Source organism: Littorina saxatilis, linkage group LG3 (genome assembly GCF_037325665.1).
Source record: "Littorina saxatilis isolate snail1 linkage group LG3, US_GU_Lsax_2.0, whole genome shotgun sequence".
Classification (NCBI taxonomy): Eukaryota; Metazoa; Mollusca; class Gastropoda; order Littorinimorpha; family Littorinidae; genus Littorina; species Littorina saxatilis.
Genome location: NC_090247.1, coordinates 56,889,974 through 56,909,103, shown reverse-complemented (window position 1 = coordinate 56,909,103; position 19,130 = coordinate 56,889,974). Strand labels below are relative to the sequence as shown.

Below are 19,130 nucleotides of genomic sequence, written 5' to 3'. Positions count from 1 at the left end.
ATCCCATTTCACCCCCATCCCAATTTTTGCGACATTTCACAGGCCAAGTGTCATTTTACCACCGTGTCATACCACTAGCGCCACATTCCCTTTTGTCGCCATACCGTTTTGCCGTCATCCCATTTCGCCGCCATCCCTATTTCGCGACATTTTGGATTGTGGCAAAAATGGGATTTCGCGTAAACCGTAAAACGGAATGTCTTCCTAGTTGAATAACGCAGTATAGTAGTATAGTGAGGCTTGGCAAGAAGAATAAATCAAAAATGGGATGGCGGCCAAATGGGATGGTGTCAAAATGGGATGTTGTGCTATTGTTATGACACGGCATATAATGCAATGCATTTCCAAAAATATGATGACATTTGTTTTTCCTCCGATAAGAGAAAAATATTTCTTATATCCGAAGTTTCCCGATAAGAAAAACCTTGAATGTAAGAAAGCAAAAATAATTTCTCCTGGACACTCTTATAAACCCTATGTTCTTGACCTCACTGGGTGAAGGGTCATTCGCATCATTACGCACGAATTTGTGTGCATCACAATAATTATCAGTCTAGTGTTTCCTAGTGAATTATATTTACAGAGAAAATCTTGATAGCAATTTCAAGGAAAAGCTACATCCGCCACGAATAATGTAACAATTGTTACCCCCGAATAATGTTACAATTGTTACAGTATTCGTTTTTGTTACATTATTCGTTGTATCACTCTTTCTACCCATAGAGAATTGCAATAAATAAAAATAAAGAAAACTAACTACTGATGGGTGTGTGTGTGTGTGTGTGTGTGTGTGTGTGTGTGTGTGCGTGTGCGTGCGTCTGTCTGTCTGTCTCAGTCAGTGTGACAGCAAAAATGACAAATGATCTGTTTGCCAGGTTTTTTTTTGTCTGTCTGTCTATCGGTGAGCACAGTTTCACGATCTCAGCCTTTTCTGAATCACAAACGCGCACACACCACCGGCACTGCACCCTACAAATCGAATCAAACGCAGATTTCGACCTTTCCCATATCAGACTGTCTCGGTTGTCTCCCTTTTCTCCTTAATTGAGGCCACAATCGGCGACAGTCGTCTTCATTTCTGTCGAAAGGTCAAAACTAAGAACGTAAATCAAATATAATACTACAAACAAAATGGCAGTTACTGGAAACCTGAGTCCCAAATACACTATAGAGTTCGCAAATCCGCATTGATTTTTCGGTATGTGTGTGTCTCCCTTTAGGGGAATACGGCCGCTCGCTTTAGTTATTTTCTAGACTAACTCAATGATATGAGGGAGACTGCTTAACTGACTCTGAAGTACTGTATGTGCGAGTTTTGTGTTCGACTTATCCGGAAACTTGGACAAACAGGTACAAACGAACAAAACCCTCCCTGTTTGGCTCTGTGGTGTGTGTGTGTGTGTGTGTGTGTGTGTGTGTGTGTGTGTGTGTGTGTGTGTGTGTGTTTGTGTGTGTTTCCTGTATACAACATTATAAGAAATATTTATGATGAAAAAAAGATGGACTAATATAACAAGATACTAAGATTAAATAAGCTGAAATAATATTACATAAAACAAATAAAATATGATTAAAAAAAAGAATACAATAAGATACATATAATTTTAAAAAAAGGAAAGAAAGAAGCTTACCACGTGGATTTAGAGATTTGCAGACGGGTACCAATTATCCTCGAGCAGAGATACACAATCTCTTTTTCAATTTGTCTAATGCTGGGGGTGGGGTTTTAAGCTCTCAATTAGCTGCTGTTCCTCTCATGCAAAACTTCCCTCCCTAAATCTTCTTTTTAGCTTAAAGGCGCAGGCTGTCCCATGGATGTTAGAAATTAAGTACAGTATGCACTTCTTTGAAACACAGTCAGTTTGAATCCGTCCCAATTTTTTTTTTTTTTTTAAGTTCCTATTCGTGTTGGATCACCTAAGTGAAACCTATGTATATCGTTGAAGTTACTTTTGTGAAAGAAACAAAGAACAAGTCGCGTAAGGCGAAAATACAACATTTAGTCAAGTAGCTGTCGAACTCACAGAATGAAACTGAACGCAATGCAACGCAGCAAGACCGTATACTCGTAGCATCGTCAGTCCACCGCTCACGGCATAGGCAGTGAAATTGACAAGAAGAGCGGGGTAGTAGTTGCGCTGGGAAGGATAGCACGCTTTTCTGTACCTCTCTTCGTTTTAACTTTCTGAGCGTGTTTTTAATCCAAACATATCATATCTATATGTTTTTGGAATCAGGAACCGACAAGGAATAAGATGAAAGTGTTTTTAAATTGATTTGGACAATTTAATTTTGATAATAATTTTTATATATTTAATTTTCAGAGCTTGTTTTTAATCCGAATATAACATATTTATATGTTTTTGGAATCAGCAAATGATGGAGAATAAGATAAACGTAAATTTGGATCGTTTTATAAAAAACATTTTTTTTTTACAATTTTCAGATTTTTAATGACCAAAGTCATTAATTAATTTTTAAGCCACCACGCTGAAATTCAATACCGAAGTCCGGGCTTCGTCGAACATTACCCGACCAAAATTTCAACCAATTTGGTTGAAAAATGAGGGCGTGACAGTGCCGCCTCAACTTTCACGAAAAGCCGGATATGACGTCATCAAAGACATTTATCAAAAAAATGAAAAAAACGTTCGGGGATTTCATACCCAGGAACTCTCATGTCAAATTTCATAAAGATCGGTCCAGTAGTTTACTACGGTCTGAATCGCTCTACACACACACACACACACACAGAGACAGACACACACACACACACTGACACGCACATACACCACGACCCTCGTCTCGATTCCCCCCTCTACGTTAAAACATTAGTCAAAACTTGACTAAATGTAAAAACAAGAGGCGAAGCCTTCAAGGCTCCCGTAAGAAATCGACAAACAGTAACACAAACTCACTCCGTCACACATACACACACACAGTAAGCATAGACACGGTGCAAGAGTGGAAGACTAGATAGATCTGTCTGTCTGTAGCCTACTTACACGACTGCCACTCAGAGATCGACACTGCCCTTTCGACAGCGCTTCCTCGCGCAGACACTGAAAACACGCTGTGCAGATCAACCTGTAGGAAATCTCCTTTGGTATCTTCTTTATCTATTTTTTCTGGAGCGGCTACGAAACCGAACAATATGAAATCGTCTTCCCCGAATCGGCGAATGCAGCTCGGCCGTTAGAACTGAGAAGTGAATCTGTACCACAATCCTTCACGCGATCTGACCTAACCTTGACCCCTGACCTGGTCCACATACCACACACAACACAAACCAGTCACCTGTTTTTACCCCCCCCCCCCCAAAAACAAAAAAAACCCCACTACCACCCGTTTTCTTTGGATACACACTTTATACGTGCCGACGAAATATTGATCATTGCTTCAATACTTTGAAGCTGTTGCTTGGATAATAACCCGCGGTAAAATTAGTATTTCGGTGTTCAGTCAAATGTTAAAGTTTCTATCACACACGCACGCACGCACGCACAGACAGACAAAACTAGTTAGCATCGCATAGGCTACACTTACTTGAGCCAAAAACTGGTCACACACACACACACACACACACACAACACACTCTCCCTCTCTTTCTCTAACACACACACACACACACTGACACACACACAAACATCCAGGCACACAGGCCGGCGAACACATACACACACACACGCACGCTCGCACGCACGCAGGCAAACAAACACACACAGACACACAGGGCAGACTGAGCAATGAAGGCACGCCTTTCACACGCTTTGCCGTTCTTGTTTTTCATGTTCTTTCTAGTAGAAATTTTTGATGATCGATTTATTTTTCTCTGTACTTTAACTTCAAAGAAACCATTTCAGCTTTTGCTGGTCTCATTTCGGCATTTCTCGAGTCGTAAATCTAAATTCATTGTTCGGTAATTGACAGTTTCTTTGAGCTTTTTACGCACACGCACCCACACCACCTACACACACACCCACACCCTCACCCTCACACCCACACACACTTCATAGCACACAAGCCATTAAAAGGAAACGACAAGAATTTAAAAAAAAAAAGCCATTTAATGAAGAAAGAAAAAAGTAGTGCTGCAGAATTAGTTTTCTCTCAGTGCTTTCTTTCTTTATTTGGTGTTTAACGTCGTTTTCAACCACGAAGGTTATATCGCGACGAGGGAAAGGGGGGAGATGGGATAGGGGAAAGGGGGGAGATGGGATAGGGGAAAGGGGGGAGATGGGATAGGGGAAAGGGGGGAGATGGGATAGAGCCACTTGTTAAGTGTTTCTTGTTCACAAAAGCACTAATCAAAAAATGGCTCCAGGGGCTTGCAACGTAGTACAATATATGACCTTACTGGGAGAATGCAAGTTTCCAGTACAAAGGACTAAACATTTCTTACATACTGCTTGACTAAAATCTTTACAAACATTGACTATATTCTATACAAGAACCACTAAACAAGGGTAAAAGGAGAAACATAATCCGTTAGTCGCCTCTTACGACATGCGGGGTGCAGAGAAATAAGGATGTGGAAAAGAAGACTTTTGGTAAGTGAAATAAAGGTGATGGATCCAGTCAGATAGAAATAAGACAACAAGAAAAGAATTGGAAATCTGCAGGGAATAGTAGGGAGAGTTTTCTTGGAAGGAAATATAGGTGAAAGGACTGGTAAGGCAGAAATAAGACAAAAGAAGAGAAGTAAAGGGGTGGGGTAGCTCTGTGGAAACACTCCCGCCGCGTGAAGGCGACCCCATGGGAGCTCTCAGTGCTTGAAAAATATGAAACGTTATTATAATGATAGTGGATACCCGACCTTCTTGTGAAACCCAGTTCAGATAATTATTTTGAACAACTCAGTTTTCTGTTTAAAAACATGAGTTATTGTAGTCCTTTATATTAGTGATAAAAATAGTTGGCAGTAGGAATTAACACGATTTTTGCTTGTCAATGCTTGTTTCTTGTGGGGATTAACATTGAGGTTTTGCTGTTTTTCACGTGAAAAAAATGTATAAAGCTATGGATCTTTCTTTGATATATTAACTGTACTTTCTCATATCCAGTAACCTTCTGAACTTTGGACAAAATATATATATAAATAAAAAAAAATAGGAAGTATTAATCACACATCCCAGCTTCATACCCCGGTGAAAGAAAGCATTTCTTTTTCAAATCCGCCTCACATTCTTTCTTAAGCCAGCCTAAACATGCATGACTGATTTTTTCAAGTTTTAATACCCACAGTCTCAGTTCTTGGCATGATAAAGATACTTTTACACGATTGATTTGTTAGTTTTAAAGCACGACAGTGCTTTCGATGCAGTTTTGTTTGTTTCCTTGTGGTGAATATTAAATGTTCGTGTCTAATATTCTTTTTTTGAGCGTGCGAAACATTTTAAGAAAGGTCAAACACAAACGTATTCGTCCTTCAAACAGAGATGAATCAATTATTCCTTTCACAGCAGGCTTTTCTTCACATAAAAAAGACTTATTTCAGATAGAAACATATAGGATAGGATAGCGCATATAAGAACAAGAGGCGAAGCCTTCAAGGCTCACGTAAGAAATCGACAAACAGTAACACAAACTCAATCACTCCGTCACACACACACACACACACACACACACACACACACACACACACACACACACACACACACACACACACACACACACACACACACACAGTAAGCATAGGTGAAACTGTGCAAGAAAGCGAGACCCTGGATCTGCCAAGTAGTCTCGGCCCGCTCACAATAACAATGACCGAGACTTTCAGTAATTCCTTTGCGTGACGTCTAACCCTCTTACGTCATAATGTGACGTCTTCAAATAGTTTCTATCACACACGTCGAACACTTTTGACCGAGACTGACGTAATCCATAGACTCGGAAATGTTAAAGTTTCTATCACACACACACGCACGCACAGACAGACAAAGTTTATCATCGCATAGGCTACACTTACGTGAGCCAAAAACAACTCATTTATAAACAAGAGGCGAAGCCATCAAGGCTCACGTAAGAAATCGACAAACAGTAACACAAACTCAATCACTCCGTCACACACACACACACACACACACACACACACACACACACACACACACACACACACACACACACACAGAAAGAGCATAGGTGAAACTGTGCAAGAAAGCGAGACACTAGATCTAGATCTGTCTGTCTGCATGTAGCCTACTTACAGGACACGACTGCCAACTAGTCTCGGCGCGCTCAAAATAATAATGACCGAGACTTTCAGTACTTCCTTCGCGTGACGTCTAACCCTCTTACGTCATAATGTGACGTCAATGTAATGTGACGTCTTCAAATGTTAGAGTTTCTACCACAGACATACACACACACGCACGCACAAACACACACACACACACACACACGCACAAACGCACAGACAGACAAAGTTACGATCGCATAGGCTACACTTACGTGAGCCAAAAAATTAAAAAAGAATTTTTCAAAAATCGTTAGAAAAATCCGTCTCTTCTTTGACTTTTACCCCACTTCATTGAAGAGACAGACCCGATAGCTCTCTCCTTTATTCTTCATCCGCTTCGTTAAAGAGACGAACAGGAACAACTCCCTCATTAAAAACAAGAGGCGAAGCCTTCAAGGCTCACGTAAGAAATCGACAAACAGTAACACAAACTCAATCACTCCGTCACACATACACACACACACACACACACAGTAAGCAGGTGAAACTGTGCAAGAAAGCGAGACCCTGGATCGGCCAAGTAGTCTCGGCCCGCTCACAATAACAATGACCGAGACTTTCAGTAATTCCTTTGCGTGACGTCTAACCCTCTTACGTCATAATGTGACGTCTTCAAATAGTTTCTATCACACACGTCAAACACTTTTGACCGAGACGTAATCTTCTTATGCGAGCTTTTATCCATAGACTCGGAAATGTTAAAGTTTCTATCACACACACACACACACACGCACGCACGCACGCACGCACGCACAGACAGACAAAGTTTATCATCGCATAGGCTACACTTACGTGAGCCAAAAACCAGTCCCCCATCCCCATTCTTTCTTGTTCTTTCACTTCGTTAACATGAAGGACACGACAGCGTAATTCAAGAAAAAAAATCCTCTCTCCTTGAAGTTCTTTTACACTTTGCCCTAGCAGCTCCCCGGACAGCGCAGTGTAGTTTCACTACAACTAGAAGAGTTGACCTATTTCCCCGAGGCACGTGAAACACAGCGGCAGTTCTGCGACCGCAAGTTACAGCGGAACACCAACAAATAAAACCTTCATTTAACAAAACGATAATTATAATCGTCTCCTTTGTTTCCCTCTCAATTCGTCATAACTTATACAGACGCATAGAACAGCGTATCATTTAACAAAGACAACACCGTCCCTTGTATTTTTCTCAGAACTCAGTGTAGAAGATGGCTACAGCTAGGACAGTTGACCTATTTTTAAAACACAATGCCTTTTTTGTTTTTGTTTTACCTCGTTATGACTCATGAAGAGGCATTGAACAGCGTATAATTTATCAGAAGACAACACTCTCCTCTAATGGTTATTTTTCAAACAGTGCAGAAGATGACTACAGCTAGGAGAGTTGACCTATTTTCCCTTTGCACGGGAAGCACAGTGGCACTTAATTCTGCCACCACAAGTTACAGCGGCTCACAAAAAAAAATTACGAAACGTACAATAAACAAAATGAAAATAATACTAAAGAAAAGTGCCTCCTTTCTTTTTCTTCCACTTCGTTAAATGTTATAAATCATGAACAGCGTATAATCTTACAAAAGACAGCAACCTCATTTATATGTTTCTTTTCCACTAAGTGCAGAAATGGGTTACAACTATGAGAGTTGACCTGTTTTAAAGAATGTCTCTTTTTTTCTTTCTTTTTACCTCGTTATAACTCACGAAGACGTACTGAACAGCGTATATCTAACAGAAGACAACACTCTCCTTTAAATGTTTCTTTTCCACTCATTGCAGAAGATGGCTACAACTAGGAAAGTTGACCTATTTCCCCCAGACACGTGCAACACAGCCGCACACCAGAAAATAATAAAACCTTTATCAAACATATTGATAACAAAAAAAATCCCTTCTTTCTTTTTCTTCCACTGCTTTTGACAGACGCACTGAACGGCGTATACTCTTACAACAAAACAAAAACTCATTAATATGTTTCTCTTCCCCTCCTCCTCATAAACTCAGAACAGGACAGTGCAGAAGATGACTACAGCTAGGACAGTTGACCTATTTTCCCCAGGCACGTGAAACACAGCGGCAGTTCTTCTACCACAAGTTACAGCGGCACACCAGAAATCATTTAAACCTTTATTTAACAAAATAATAATACCAATTACACAAACTCCTCTCTTGTTTTACATTTATTTCGTAATAACTTATACAAACGCACTGAACAGCGTATACTATTTAACAAAAGACAGCACCCTCTTTTATATGCTTCTTTTGTACTCATTACAGAAGATGGCTACAGCTAGGAGAGTTGACCTATTTTCCCAACACCAAAACGCCCTCTATTATCTATTTTCTTTTCTTTGTCCCAGCAATTCCCTGGACATAGTGGCAGTGCAGAGTATCACTAAAGCTAGGAGAGTTGACCTATTTTCCCCAGGCACGTGAAACGCAGCGGCAGTTCTGCCACCATAGGTTACAGCGACACACCAGCCTATCATGGTTGCAGCAACTCTGTTCGGCGTCGTTGGACCATGGCACACATGGGTCGTTCCAGCCGCGGCATTCAGTTCGCTCACGACGCTTCACGGTCAACAGTGGTTTGATTTTGCTGCTGTGGTCGTCGTCGTTGTCGGTGGTGGCGTCTGCGGAGGCTGAGGCCGCAGCAGCGATTATGGCGTCCGTGTCAGCTTCATCTTGCAGCATGAGCTGGTTCGATACCCGCCTGTAAGGACAATGGTGATTGTTTTAGACAGTTGTGTGTGGGTATGGGGGTGGGGTGGGAGGGATTGGTGTGTGTGTGTGTGTGTGTGTGTGTGTTTGTATGTGTGTGCGTGTGTTCTGGTGGGGGAGGTTGGTGTGTGTGTGTGTGTGTGTGTGTGTGTGTGTGTGTGTGTGTGTGTGTGTGTGTGTGTGTGTGTGTGTGTGTGAGTGTGTGTGTGCGTGTACGGATGATTTAATACATCGTTAAAACACAGATCGATGTCTTTCTTCTTTGTTCATTTGCTGAAACTCCCTCGTTCACTCATGTTTCTTGATTGTTATGTCCTTTGAGACACAGTCACTCACTTTTGATTTATTGTTTTGTTTATGAAATTATGATGTTCTGCATAATATCCATTGTCTTGCAGAGTTGATGTACTATTGCATAGTTTTCTTACTCTAATTGACTTGCAAATTTTTGCTTTGCACCTTGTCATGAACATTTATAAACTACAATGTTTCATATAATGCACGTATGCACATAAACTTATCCTGTTTTACTAATATGTAAGTATTGTAGTAGTAGTAGCAGTAGTTTTTATAGTAGATTTAGTCCCTCTTTAGGGCGAGGGCCAGATGCAAAAAAGTATACCAATGCTTATTCTGTTACCCTCGTAAAATAAAGAATTGTCATTGTCATTGTCATTGTCATTGTCATTGTCATGTTTTTGCACGAGTGGGTTTTTACGTGTAAGACCGTTTTTACCCTACCATTTCGGCAGCCATACGCCGATTTCGGAGGATGCATGCTTGGTATTTTCGAAATCTGACATGGATTACAGGATCTTTTCCGTGCGCACTTGGTCTTTTGCTTGTGTATACACTCGAAGGAGGATAAGACACCAGCAGGATTGGACATAAGTTGACCTGGGAGATCTGACAGATCTCCACCCTTAACCCAACAGGCGCTGCTGGATTGAACACTCAATTAACTTTCCGCTTAGGAAGCCGGCGTCTTAGCCACAAAGCCACTGCGCACGTCATTCTTTCTTTCTTTATTTGATGTTTAACGTCGTTTTCAACCGTTCAAGGTTATATCGCGACGGGGAAAGGGGGGAGATGGGATAGAGCCACTTGTCAATTGTTTCTTGTTCACAAAAGCACTAATCAAAAATTTGCTCCAGGGGCTTGCAACGTAGTACAATATTTGACCTTACTGGGAGAATGCAAGTTTCCAGTACAAAGGACTTAACATTTCTTACATACTGCTTGACTAAAATCTTCACAAAGATTGACTATATTCTATATAAGAAGCACTTAACAAGGGTAAAAGGAGAAACAGAATCCGTTAGTCGCCTCTTACGACATGCTGGGGAGCATCGGGTAAATTCTTCCCCCTAACCCGCGGGGGGTCTGCGCACGTCAAAGATATTTAATTAAATCTGTCTGAAGAAAATGTTGATATGCGTGCCTTCCCGAACAATTGATCATGTGAACAGCGACAGATATGAGAAGTGAATTAAATTACGCTCTTGCTTTTTGTTGTTGTTGATTCATTAGAGTAACATGTGAATCCCATTTATAAGAAAGGTGAAAAAGAACACTGTAGGCAGGTTTCATGGTATTAGGCCATTTTGATAGTCTCAGATTTGCTTAGTCTTTTAAATCCATATCTGTGAGAATCTGCTGTATTTGTTGTATTAACATGCAAACTAGTTGTTGTTTAAATACTTTTTTGAAAATAAAAGTTGAAATTTTTGATAATGTGTTTATTTATGCGCGTGTGAATGGTGGCGATCGTCAAAATACGGACGGATGAATTTACTTTTGCCACAGCATCACTAAACAAAGAACTAAATTCCAACACATAAATGCACAAGTATCAATGCTGTGGTGGTTGAGAGTGCCAGAACACATTGAAATGATTGTTTTTCAACAACAATCGATATCCATAACACAAATTCTAACTTATACTAGCTCCGCAAAAAAAATGTATGGGGATTCGGATCTGTCCGTCCGCATAGCGATATCAAGAGCATCGAAACTAATTGTGATTTCACAGGACAAAAACACAAGTTTACCTAATTTTGTATACTGTAAATACAAGTTTGTGCACCCTTGAAGTGAGTTATAATGTTGCCGAGGTCAATTTGCCCTTGATCGACGCACGGTGACCCGAGTTTCAAAGTTGCGATCCAGTCCGTCTAAACAATGTAACGATCGCCACTTTTTTCTTTTCATTCAAAAACTAACCGTTTGGGGAGGAAGTGACCTCACGTTGTTTTACGTTGACGCTCGCGCTCGACAGAAAAAGACCGCAACAGTTTTTCAGTTAAAAAAATCGCAAAGTAATTACATTTTCTGAGGTTTTCTAGTGTCCGTCTAGTAACAATCGCCACTCTAGCGATCGCCACTGAGTGTTGAAGTCACATTTAACTCCATTTTTGACTGTTTTAAGAAACTATTTTGACGCTCAATCGTCACGTTTCAGTGACGAAACACGTACTGTGCATTTGCAATCAGCCGGTGTGTCCAAACTGAAATGCGAGTGATGCCTCGATTTGTGGCGATCGCTAACGTGGTTGACGGACAGAAATACCTTCTTAGGGGGTAGGGGAACAGTTACTCCTCCATACAATAATGGTGTATACAAATGATTGCAAACTTGTCTCTTTATAAACTGTTCAGACATGTCTTCTCTTCAATAATTTTCAGTTTTGCTCGGTTTGTTAATCAGGAGCACCCTGCAGATAATTTTTCATCTGTGACAATGCTCGAAATGTTGACGTAATTCCAATGCCCATATCCTTCTCTTGTTACCTCATCTAGCCAAAACCATTGAAGATAGAAAGACATTTATTGAACAAACTAGATGCACAACACCAGTCTTAACACGTTTTGTTCTTACATGTATATGAAAATATTGATGGCCATGGAATGGTTTGAAAAAAAACACGGTTTTTTCCTTCAAAACGGTCTAGGTCTGCCGGAAGTCGTATTTTTTCAAACCATTCATTTGAAGATCAATATTTTGATATACATACAAGAACAAAACTTGTTTAGAATGATGTGTTGCATATTTTTTGTTCAATAAATGTCTTTCTATCTTCAACGGTTTTGGCTATATGAGCTATATGCATGCATAGGATGACCGTATTGCTTTTTAGCGTTTTCAGGGTATGCCGCTTTGCGCCTGGTTTTTAGATATAAATAAGGACCAGGACTATAAAAAAAATTACTGTTTTTAGTTGTAACAAACTCACTTTGTTGGAAAAACATGTCCTTTGAATTGTGTGCCAACATTTATTTTGTAGAATTTGAGTGTGTAAATAGTAAATTACTGAACACAATACTGTGAAACCTGCCTGTAGTAACTATCGTCCGGTTTCATTACTCAGTTGCATTGGAAAAGTATTGGAAAAATGTGTTCAAGCCCATGTTTTTCGATATCTCACAGATAATGATTTATTAACGGTTTCTCAGTCAGGATTTATTCCTGGTGTTTCAACTATTTTTCAGTTGTTGAGCATGCATGACGATTTCTGTCAATCCTTGGATAAGCAGTTGACGTCTCAGGCTGTTTTCTGTGATATATCAAAAGCCTCCGACAAAGTGTGGCATAAGGGTTTGTTGCATAAATTGTATGCTATAGGCATAAGAGGTGTTTTATTAAAATGGTTTGAAGATTATTTGACACCCCCCCCCCCCCCCCCCCCCCCGCGGGTTAGGGGGAAGAATTTGCCCGATGCTACCCAGCATGTCGTAAGAGGCGACTAACGGATTCTGTTTCTCCTTTTACCCTTGTTAAGTGTTTCTTGTATAGAATATAGTCAATTTTTGTAAAGATTTTAGTCAAGCAGTATGTAAGAAATGTTAAGTCCTTTGTACTAGAAACTTGCATTCTCCCAGTAAGGTCATATATTGTACTACGTTGCAAGCCCCTGGAGCAAATTTTTGATTAGTGCTTTTGTGAACAAGAAACAATTGACAAGTGGCTCTATCCCATCTCCCCCCTTTCCCCGTCGCGATATAACCTTCGTGGTTGAAAACGACGTTAAACACCAAATAAAGAAAGAAAAGAAAGAAAGATTATTTGACAGGCAGGTTACAAGCCGTTGTTATCCAAGGCAGGAAATCGACATATGGACGTGTTTGTTCAGGTGTTCCCCAAGGCTCTGTTCTGGGGCCCTTATTGTTCCTTGTGTACATTAACGATATTGTCATTGATATCGAATCTGTCATTAAACTTTTTGCTGATGATACCAGTTTGTATTTATCTCTAAATGATGCAAACACGCGGACATAGATCTTAAATACAGACTTAGCCAAAATTGCACACTGGGCGGAAAAATGGAAAGTTAATTTCAATAATTTAAAAACAGATTTGATGACCTTTTCAAGAAATAGAATGCCTGAAACCCTTCCTCTTGTATTTGATGGAACAATTCTGAGAGAAAACCACGTTCACAAACATCTTAGTGTACTGATTCAGAGCGACTGCAAATGGGAATCACATGTTCAGTCAATTATATCAAAAGTACGTGTTCTTCTCTCATGTTTTTGGTCCTATAAGTATCGTCTTAGCCGAAAGGCACTTGAACTTATGTATACATCTTTTAAATCTTTTATTATTCCTAATTTTTGATTTTTCTGACGTCATTTGGGACAATTGTTCTGACAGATTAGCTACTTTATTAGAAAACTTGCATCTTGATGTCATTATAACTATTATAGGTGCAGTTCGTGGCACGAGTCACCAAAAATTGTACGATGAATCAGGATTTACAACACTGAAGGAGAGGCGAAAAAGACACAAATTGATTTTGTATTTCAAATTAGTTAATGCACGCGTGCCACCATACTTACTAGAACGTCTGCCTCCTCTCGTTGCTTCTGTGAACCCTTACCATAGACGAAGGCCACTCGACAGACAGACTCCCCACTCTCGAACTGAACTGTATAAAAAGTCATTTTTTTCTGTCTTCAACTTCCCTGTGGAATGAGCTTCCAGATACTGTAAAACAACTTGATTATATTGGGTTATTTAAAAAACGTATTAGTTCTGATGATTCTGTTGTTCCCTCGTATAGATACACATCTGATCGAAAATCAGAAATTATCCATTGCAGACTTAGATTGAGGATCAGCAATCTAAATAGTGATCTATTTGACAGACATTTAATTCCCGACCCGTCATGCACTTGTGGTTATCCTGTTGAAAATTCCGTGCACTATATTTTTCATTGCCCCTTATCTCTTCAAATACGTGAAGTCACCTTGTCAACACTGTCCAACTATGATTTGCTAACCGCTGATGATTTTCTGTATGGCAATAGAGACAAGTCAGACAGCGAACATGCATTGATATTTGACCAGTTATTCAGGTTTATCTTATTAAGCAAACGTTTTGAATAATGAATGCATTTATCTCATCCATGTTCGAAACGACCATGTGCAATACTGTTGACATTTTCTTGTTCTGGTAGTATTCTATTTTCTACCATGTGGAAGTCATTGTGTGCGTGTGTGTGCGAGTGGGTGTGCGAGCGCGTGTGAGTACTGTTGTTAGTTTAGCATCGTGTTTTTTGTTCCTTTTATTGTTATATGACTGTCTACCATAATTCACCATTATTATTTTGACATTATTTCAAACTTGCTATATTACAATCGTCCGCCAAATTTCATTTGCTTTTAAGAGTACGCTCATAAGCCTAGCTTGTTGTGCTCCATGTTCCTTATTTCATGTATGCAGCAATATTCTAATGAAATTTACCGAATAAACTTGTTTAACCCATTAGAGTAACTGCTTGAAATTCATTGGCAAAAAGATATTATGTTTGAGGATCTTTTTTCTTCTGGGCGTTCGCCAGCGCTACCCATTCAGTCCGGCTCGGCAGATGAAGGTTGTTGTGTGTTTTGGGATAACATGATGTCTTTAAATAGTTTCAAGAATACAGACTCATTGCTGAGGGCTTTGGTCCTACACATTCAACCCAAGAAGTTCAGTGAAGGTCTCCGACTTACCTTTTCATTGTCCTGAGTAGATTCAAGGCATCTTTATTACTTTGTAACTCACTCGTCCCGTCTGAAAAGAGAATAATATATGAACACCAGGTTGCTTTTCTCATAAATATGAACACTCCAACAGACAGAAAGAAGGACGGACACAAAGACACAGACACTTGCACAGACAGGCAAAGAGAGAGAGAGAGAGAGAGAGAGAGAGAGAGAGAGAGAGAGAGAGAGAGAGAGAGAGAGAGAGAGAGAGAGAGAGAGAGAGAGAGAGAAAGAGAGAGAGAGTAAGAGAGAGTGAGAGAGAGAGAGAGTAAGAGAGAGAGTGAGAAAGAGAAAGAGAAAGAGTGAGAGAGAGTGAGAGAGAGAGAGTAAGACAGAGAGAGAGTAAGAGAGAGAAAGAGAGAGAGTGAGAAAGAGAAAGAGTGAGAGAGAAAGAAAGAGAGAGAGAGAGAGGAGAGAGAGAGAAAGAGAGTGAGAGTGAGAGAGAGAGACAACGAGAGAGAGAGAAAGAGAGAGAGAAAGAGAGAGAGAGAAAGAGAGAGAGAGAAAAAGTGGGGGGGGAGAGAGACAGAGCGTGAGGTGTAGAGAGAGGGGGGAGAGACAGAGAGAGAGACAGAGAGAGAGGGGAGAGATAGAGCGAGCGAGAGAGAGTGAGAGAGAGAGAGAGTGAGAGAGAGAGAGAGAGATAAGCTGAGAGAGAGAAGCTGAGAGAGAGAGAATGATAAAACGAGAGAGAGAGAGAGAGAGAGAGAGAGAGAGGGAGAGAGAGAGAGAGAGAGAGAGAGAGAGAGAGAGAGACACGCAGAGACACGCAGAGACACACACAAACAAACAGGCAGACAGAGCCAGAGACCGAAAGAAAAAAGCCACAGAGACGGACAGAGAGATGTTGAGTTAATCTCCATACATTTACTACACCCAAATCAATCATCGAAAAAGGCGATGTAGAAAATCTCCTTGATTCCTGACACTCCCAGCAATTCCAGAGAAGATTGGAAATCCCAGCTATCAGGGTGGTGCCAGGACCCAAGTGCAAAGGCTCTACGCAAGAAGCCTAAGTTCGTACAGTGCCGTGGCTTTTACGTGGCTGTAATCATCATCAAATCAAATGAACACGATTTATATGGATTCATGATGCGTCGCATGCGCATGCATGTACGTGTAGAATAAGTGCGGGGGAGAAAAAAGTGTGTCGGTTTGGAGAAAACCGTCTGATAGCTTGGGTTCGAAAAGTGTGTTGGGTTGTGTTCAAAGACGCCTGTTGTTTGGGTTCTAAAAACGCCTGTTGTTTGGGTTTCAAAAACGCCTGTTGTTTGGGTTTCTAAAAACGCCTGTTGTTTGGGTTTCAAAAACGCCTGTCGTTTGGGTTTCAAAAACGCCTGTCGTTTGGGTTTCAAAAACGCCTGTTGTTTGGGTTTCAAAAACGCCTGTCGTTTGGGTTTCAAAAACGCCTGTTGTTTGGGTTTCAAAAACGCCTGTTGTTTGGGTTTCAAAAACGCCTGTTGTTTGGGTTTCAAAAACGCCTGTTGTTTGGGTTTTAAAACGGCTTTGGTGTTAGGTTCAAAAACACCTGTTGTGTTATTGTCAACAAGAAAAGCACCGGCACGGTTGGCCTAGTGGTAAGGCGTCCGCCCCATGATCGGGAGGTGGTGGGTTCGAACCCCGGCCGGGTCATACCTAAGACTTTAAAATTGGCAATCTAGTGGCTGCTCCGCCTGGCGTCTGGTATTATGGGGTTAGTGCTAGGACTGGTGTGTCCGGTGTCAGAATAATGTGACTGGGTGAGACATGAAGCCTGTGCTGCGACTTCTGTCTTGTGTGTGGCGCACGTAATATGTCAAAGCAGCACCGCCCTGATATGGCCCTTCGTGGTCGGCTGGGCGTTAAGCAAACAAACAAACAAACAAACAAACAAGAAAAGCAAATGATTGTACGACTTACCATTGGTAATTTATTACAGTGGAACCCCCCCCCCTTTTAAGACCTGAGTTTCTCAGAGTGTTGTAGGTCTTCAAATGAGGGTTCCATTGTATATATATATATAGGAATAGAATATAAAAAATATTTGCCGCTGATTTAGATTCATAATGTTTAAGAGAACGTTCACTGAGGCAACTGACCCAAACTTGGTCCTGATGCGGCGACCTGTTTCAATCCATTTAGTTATCCAGTCCTAAGAATACAGTCACACAGATACAAACTTGCCTCATCCCCCGCCGCCGCCCCCCTGTGAAGGAAATCACGAATAACACTAACAGGCAAAGTTTGACAGTGATATCCTCCACGCTTTTAGAAGCGCTAACCAGAGATCTAGCGTGACATAGCGAAGTGTGGTGCACGGACTGTGAATTCAGCTCACTGACCGAGGAGAGTTGACGTTGTAAATCGCAACGAAGGTATCGTTACACTTAACCACTGTCCGGGGACAGAGAGGGGTTGTCACAGTAATCGACCGGGAGAAAGGAAGCCCGAGTAAAGCACTTAACAGGTAAATGGAATAAGCATTTGAATATCGCTAATGTTTATCGCATAAGTTGAATCGACTAACACTGTAAACTGTAAACATAGCAGACAGATATCTAAGACAAGATGTCCGCTATTTATGTTTGTGCAGTGCGTCATATAACCGGTCGGAAAGGAAGATAGTGTCCAGATGACAGTATGAAGGATCTGAGAAGCCGCCGAAGTAGCATGCCTATAGACCCGCATAGATGAGATTCGACGGGATTTCGAGAAGCTAGTGCAAGGTTATGGTTGTCCGTATAGTTGGACCATAGAGGTCACAGGGCGATAGAAACTGAATAGACCGAGATCGCCAGTAGAAGGAATTAGTAGTTAAATACATTTCCTAGTGAACGGCCATAGACGCTGTGTAATTCTGTGTATGAACAGAGTTAAAATATGTCTACAAGATCTTAATTACTTAAGATATAAGGAATGTTTAGTAGGCAGAGCAGACGGTGATTTAAGTCTGCCGGAATAGGAACTATAACTGTTTTTTTGACTACACACGAGCCGTGAGTCGATACCCGTAAAATAGATATCGTGTGCCTGTGAGTTCACGGACTGTTTGTGTATTTCTCTACCTAAGTGAAGGGTAGAGAGTTTTGTTAGTGCAATTGTGTACGAGATTGTAATCTCGAGTTGTTTTTGCCTACAAAACTGTGAGTACCGGATTTTTGAATACCTAACATTTATGTTTATGATTGTGTGTATTCGTGTGTATGTTGTCATAGCTGGATAATACAGTGGAGGGAACCTACATTTGGAGTTGTGTTTGATTCCTGAGTGTATGACAGCATATTAGCTCATTTGCATTCATTCACACCCCCCCCCCCCCTAACCCTCCTTCCCATCACCATCACAAGCCACATACACAACACCCTCCGCGTTTTTAAAAAAAGAAAGAGAAAATGTTTTGCAAGAAAAATAACAGTTCCTTTTCTTGACAAAGTTGCATCCATTGATACTGGCCTGGTCCAGAACAGAATATGTGTAATCAGACACTTCTGCAAGAACAAGTTATGAGGAGCAGCTGATGGTCCTAAAATAGTTCTGTGCTTTAGGATTATCTCTTGCGGCCACAGCAAGCGTCTATCCGGCGTATAACTCCCCCCAAAAAGGACACGAAGCAGAACTTTATTCAAATGCAGGCACTTTCGCAAAAATTCTATTAGCTAAGAATAGATGTCCGTGAATAGAATACATTTCTGTGTAGGCTTAGGGTTACGCCATAATTTCTCTTTCTCATCTGTAAGGCCAAACAAAATATATGTCGGTTTAGGGTAACGTGACCAAAAAAGATAGGGTCGGTAGGTCGGCTTTTTTTGATTAATTTTTTTTTTAATTCATTCGATTTTAAAGGAGGTCTCGGTATGGTTCGCAAAATGTGCAAAAAGTTTTTGGTTTTTTTGAGAAATGAAAAAAAAGTTTTAGGGTCGGCGAAAAAAAAGGGTCGGTCGGGTTACTCTAAACCAACATTTATTTTTGTTTGGCCTAAGCCAACACAATGGACTCTACTTCCTGTCGCGACAAACCTGAAACGGTGTATCGAGTAAGATGTTATTGAATGAAAACTGAGTATTTTAATATTTAATGTTTTAACAATTGGGATCAACAATAAGTGAGAAAAAAAAGAAAGACAACAGGACATACATAAGAAGTCCCATAAAAATGAACACATGAATGTCAATATCCCGCAAATTAG

At 40.7% G+C, this 19,130-nt stretch overlaps 1 protein-coding gene across 4 annotated transcripts in view; it reads right to left on the bottom strand.

The window, feature by feature from the left end:
- Positions 1 to 7,316: 7,316 nt before the first annotated feature.
- LOC138962746 (uncharacterized) overlaps positions 7,317 to 19,130 on the bottom strand; it is a 43,733-nt gene continuing 31,919 nt past the window's right edge. For all 4 annotated transcript variants that reach the window (XM_070334696.1, XM_070334694.1, XM_070334695.1 and 1 more), the window contains exons 3-4: positions 14,933 to 14,993; positions 7,317 to 8,930 (exon numbers count right to left, since the gene is read on the bottom strand). In XM_070334696.1, the coding sequence (XP_070190797.1) occupies positions 8,633 to 8,930; positions 14,933 to 14,993 (359 nt within the window). In that variant the 3' untranslated portion in view covers positions 7,317 to 8,632. The remainder of the gene's footprint in view (positions 8,931 to 14,932; positions 14,994 to 19,130) is intronic.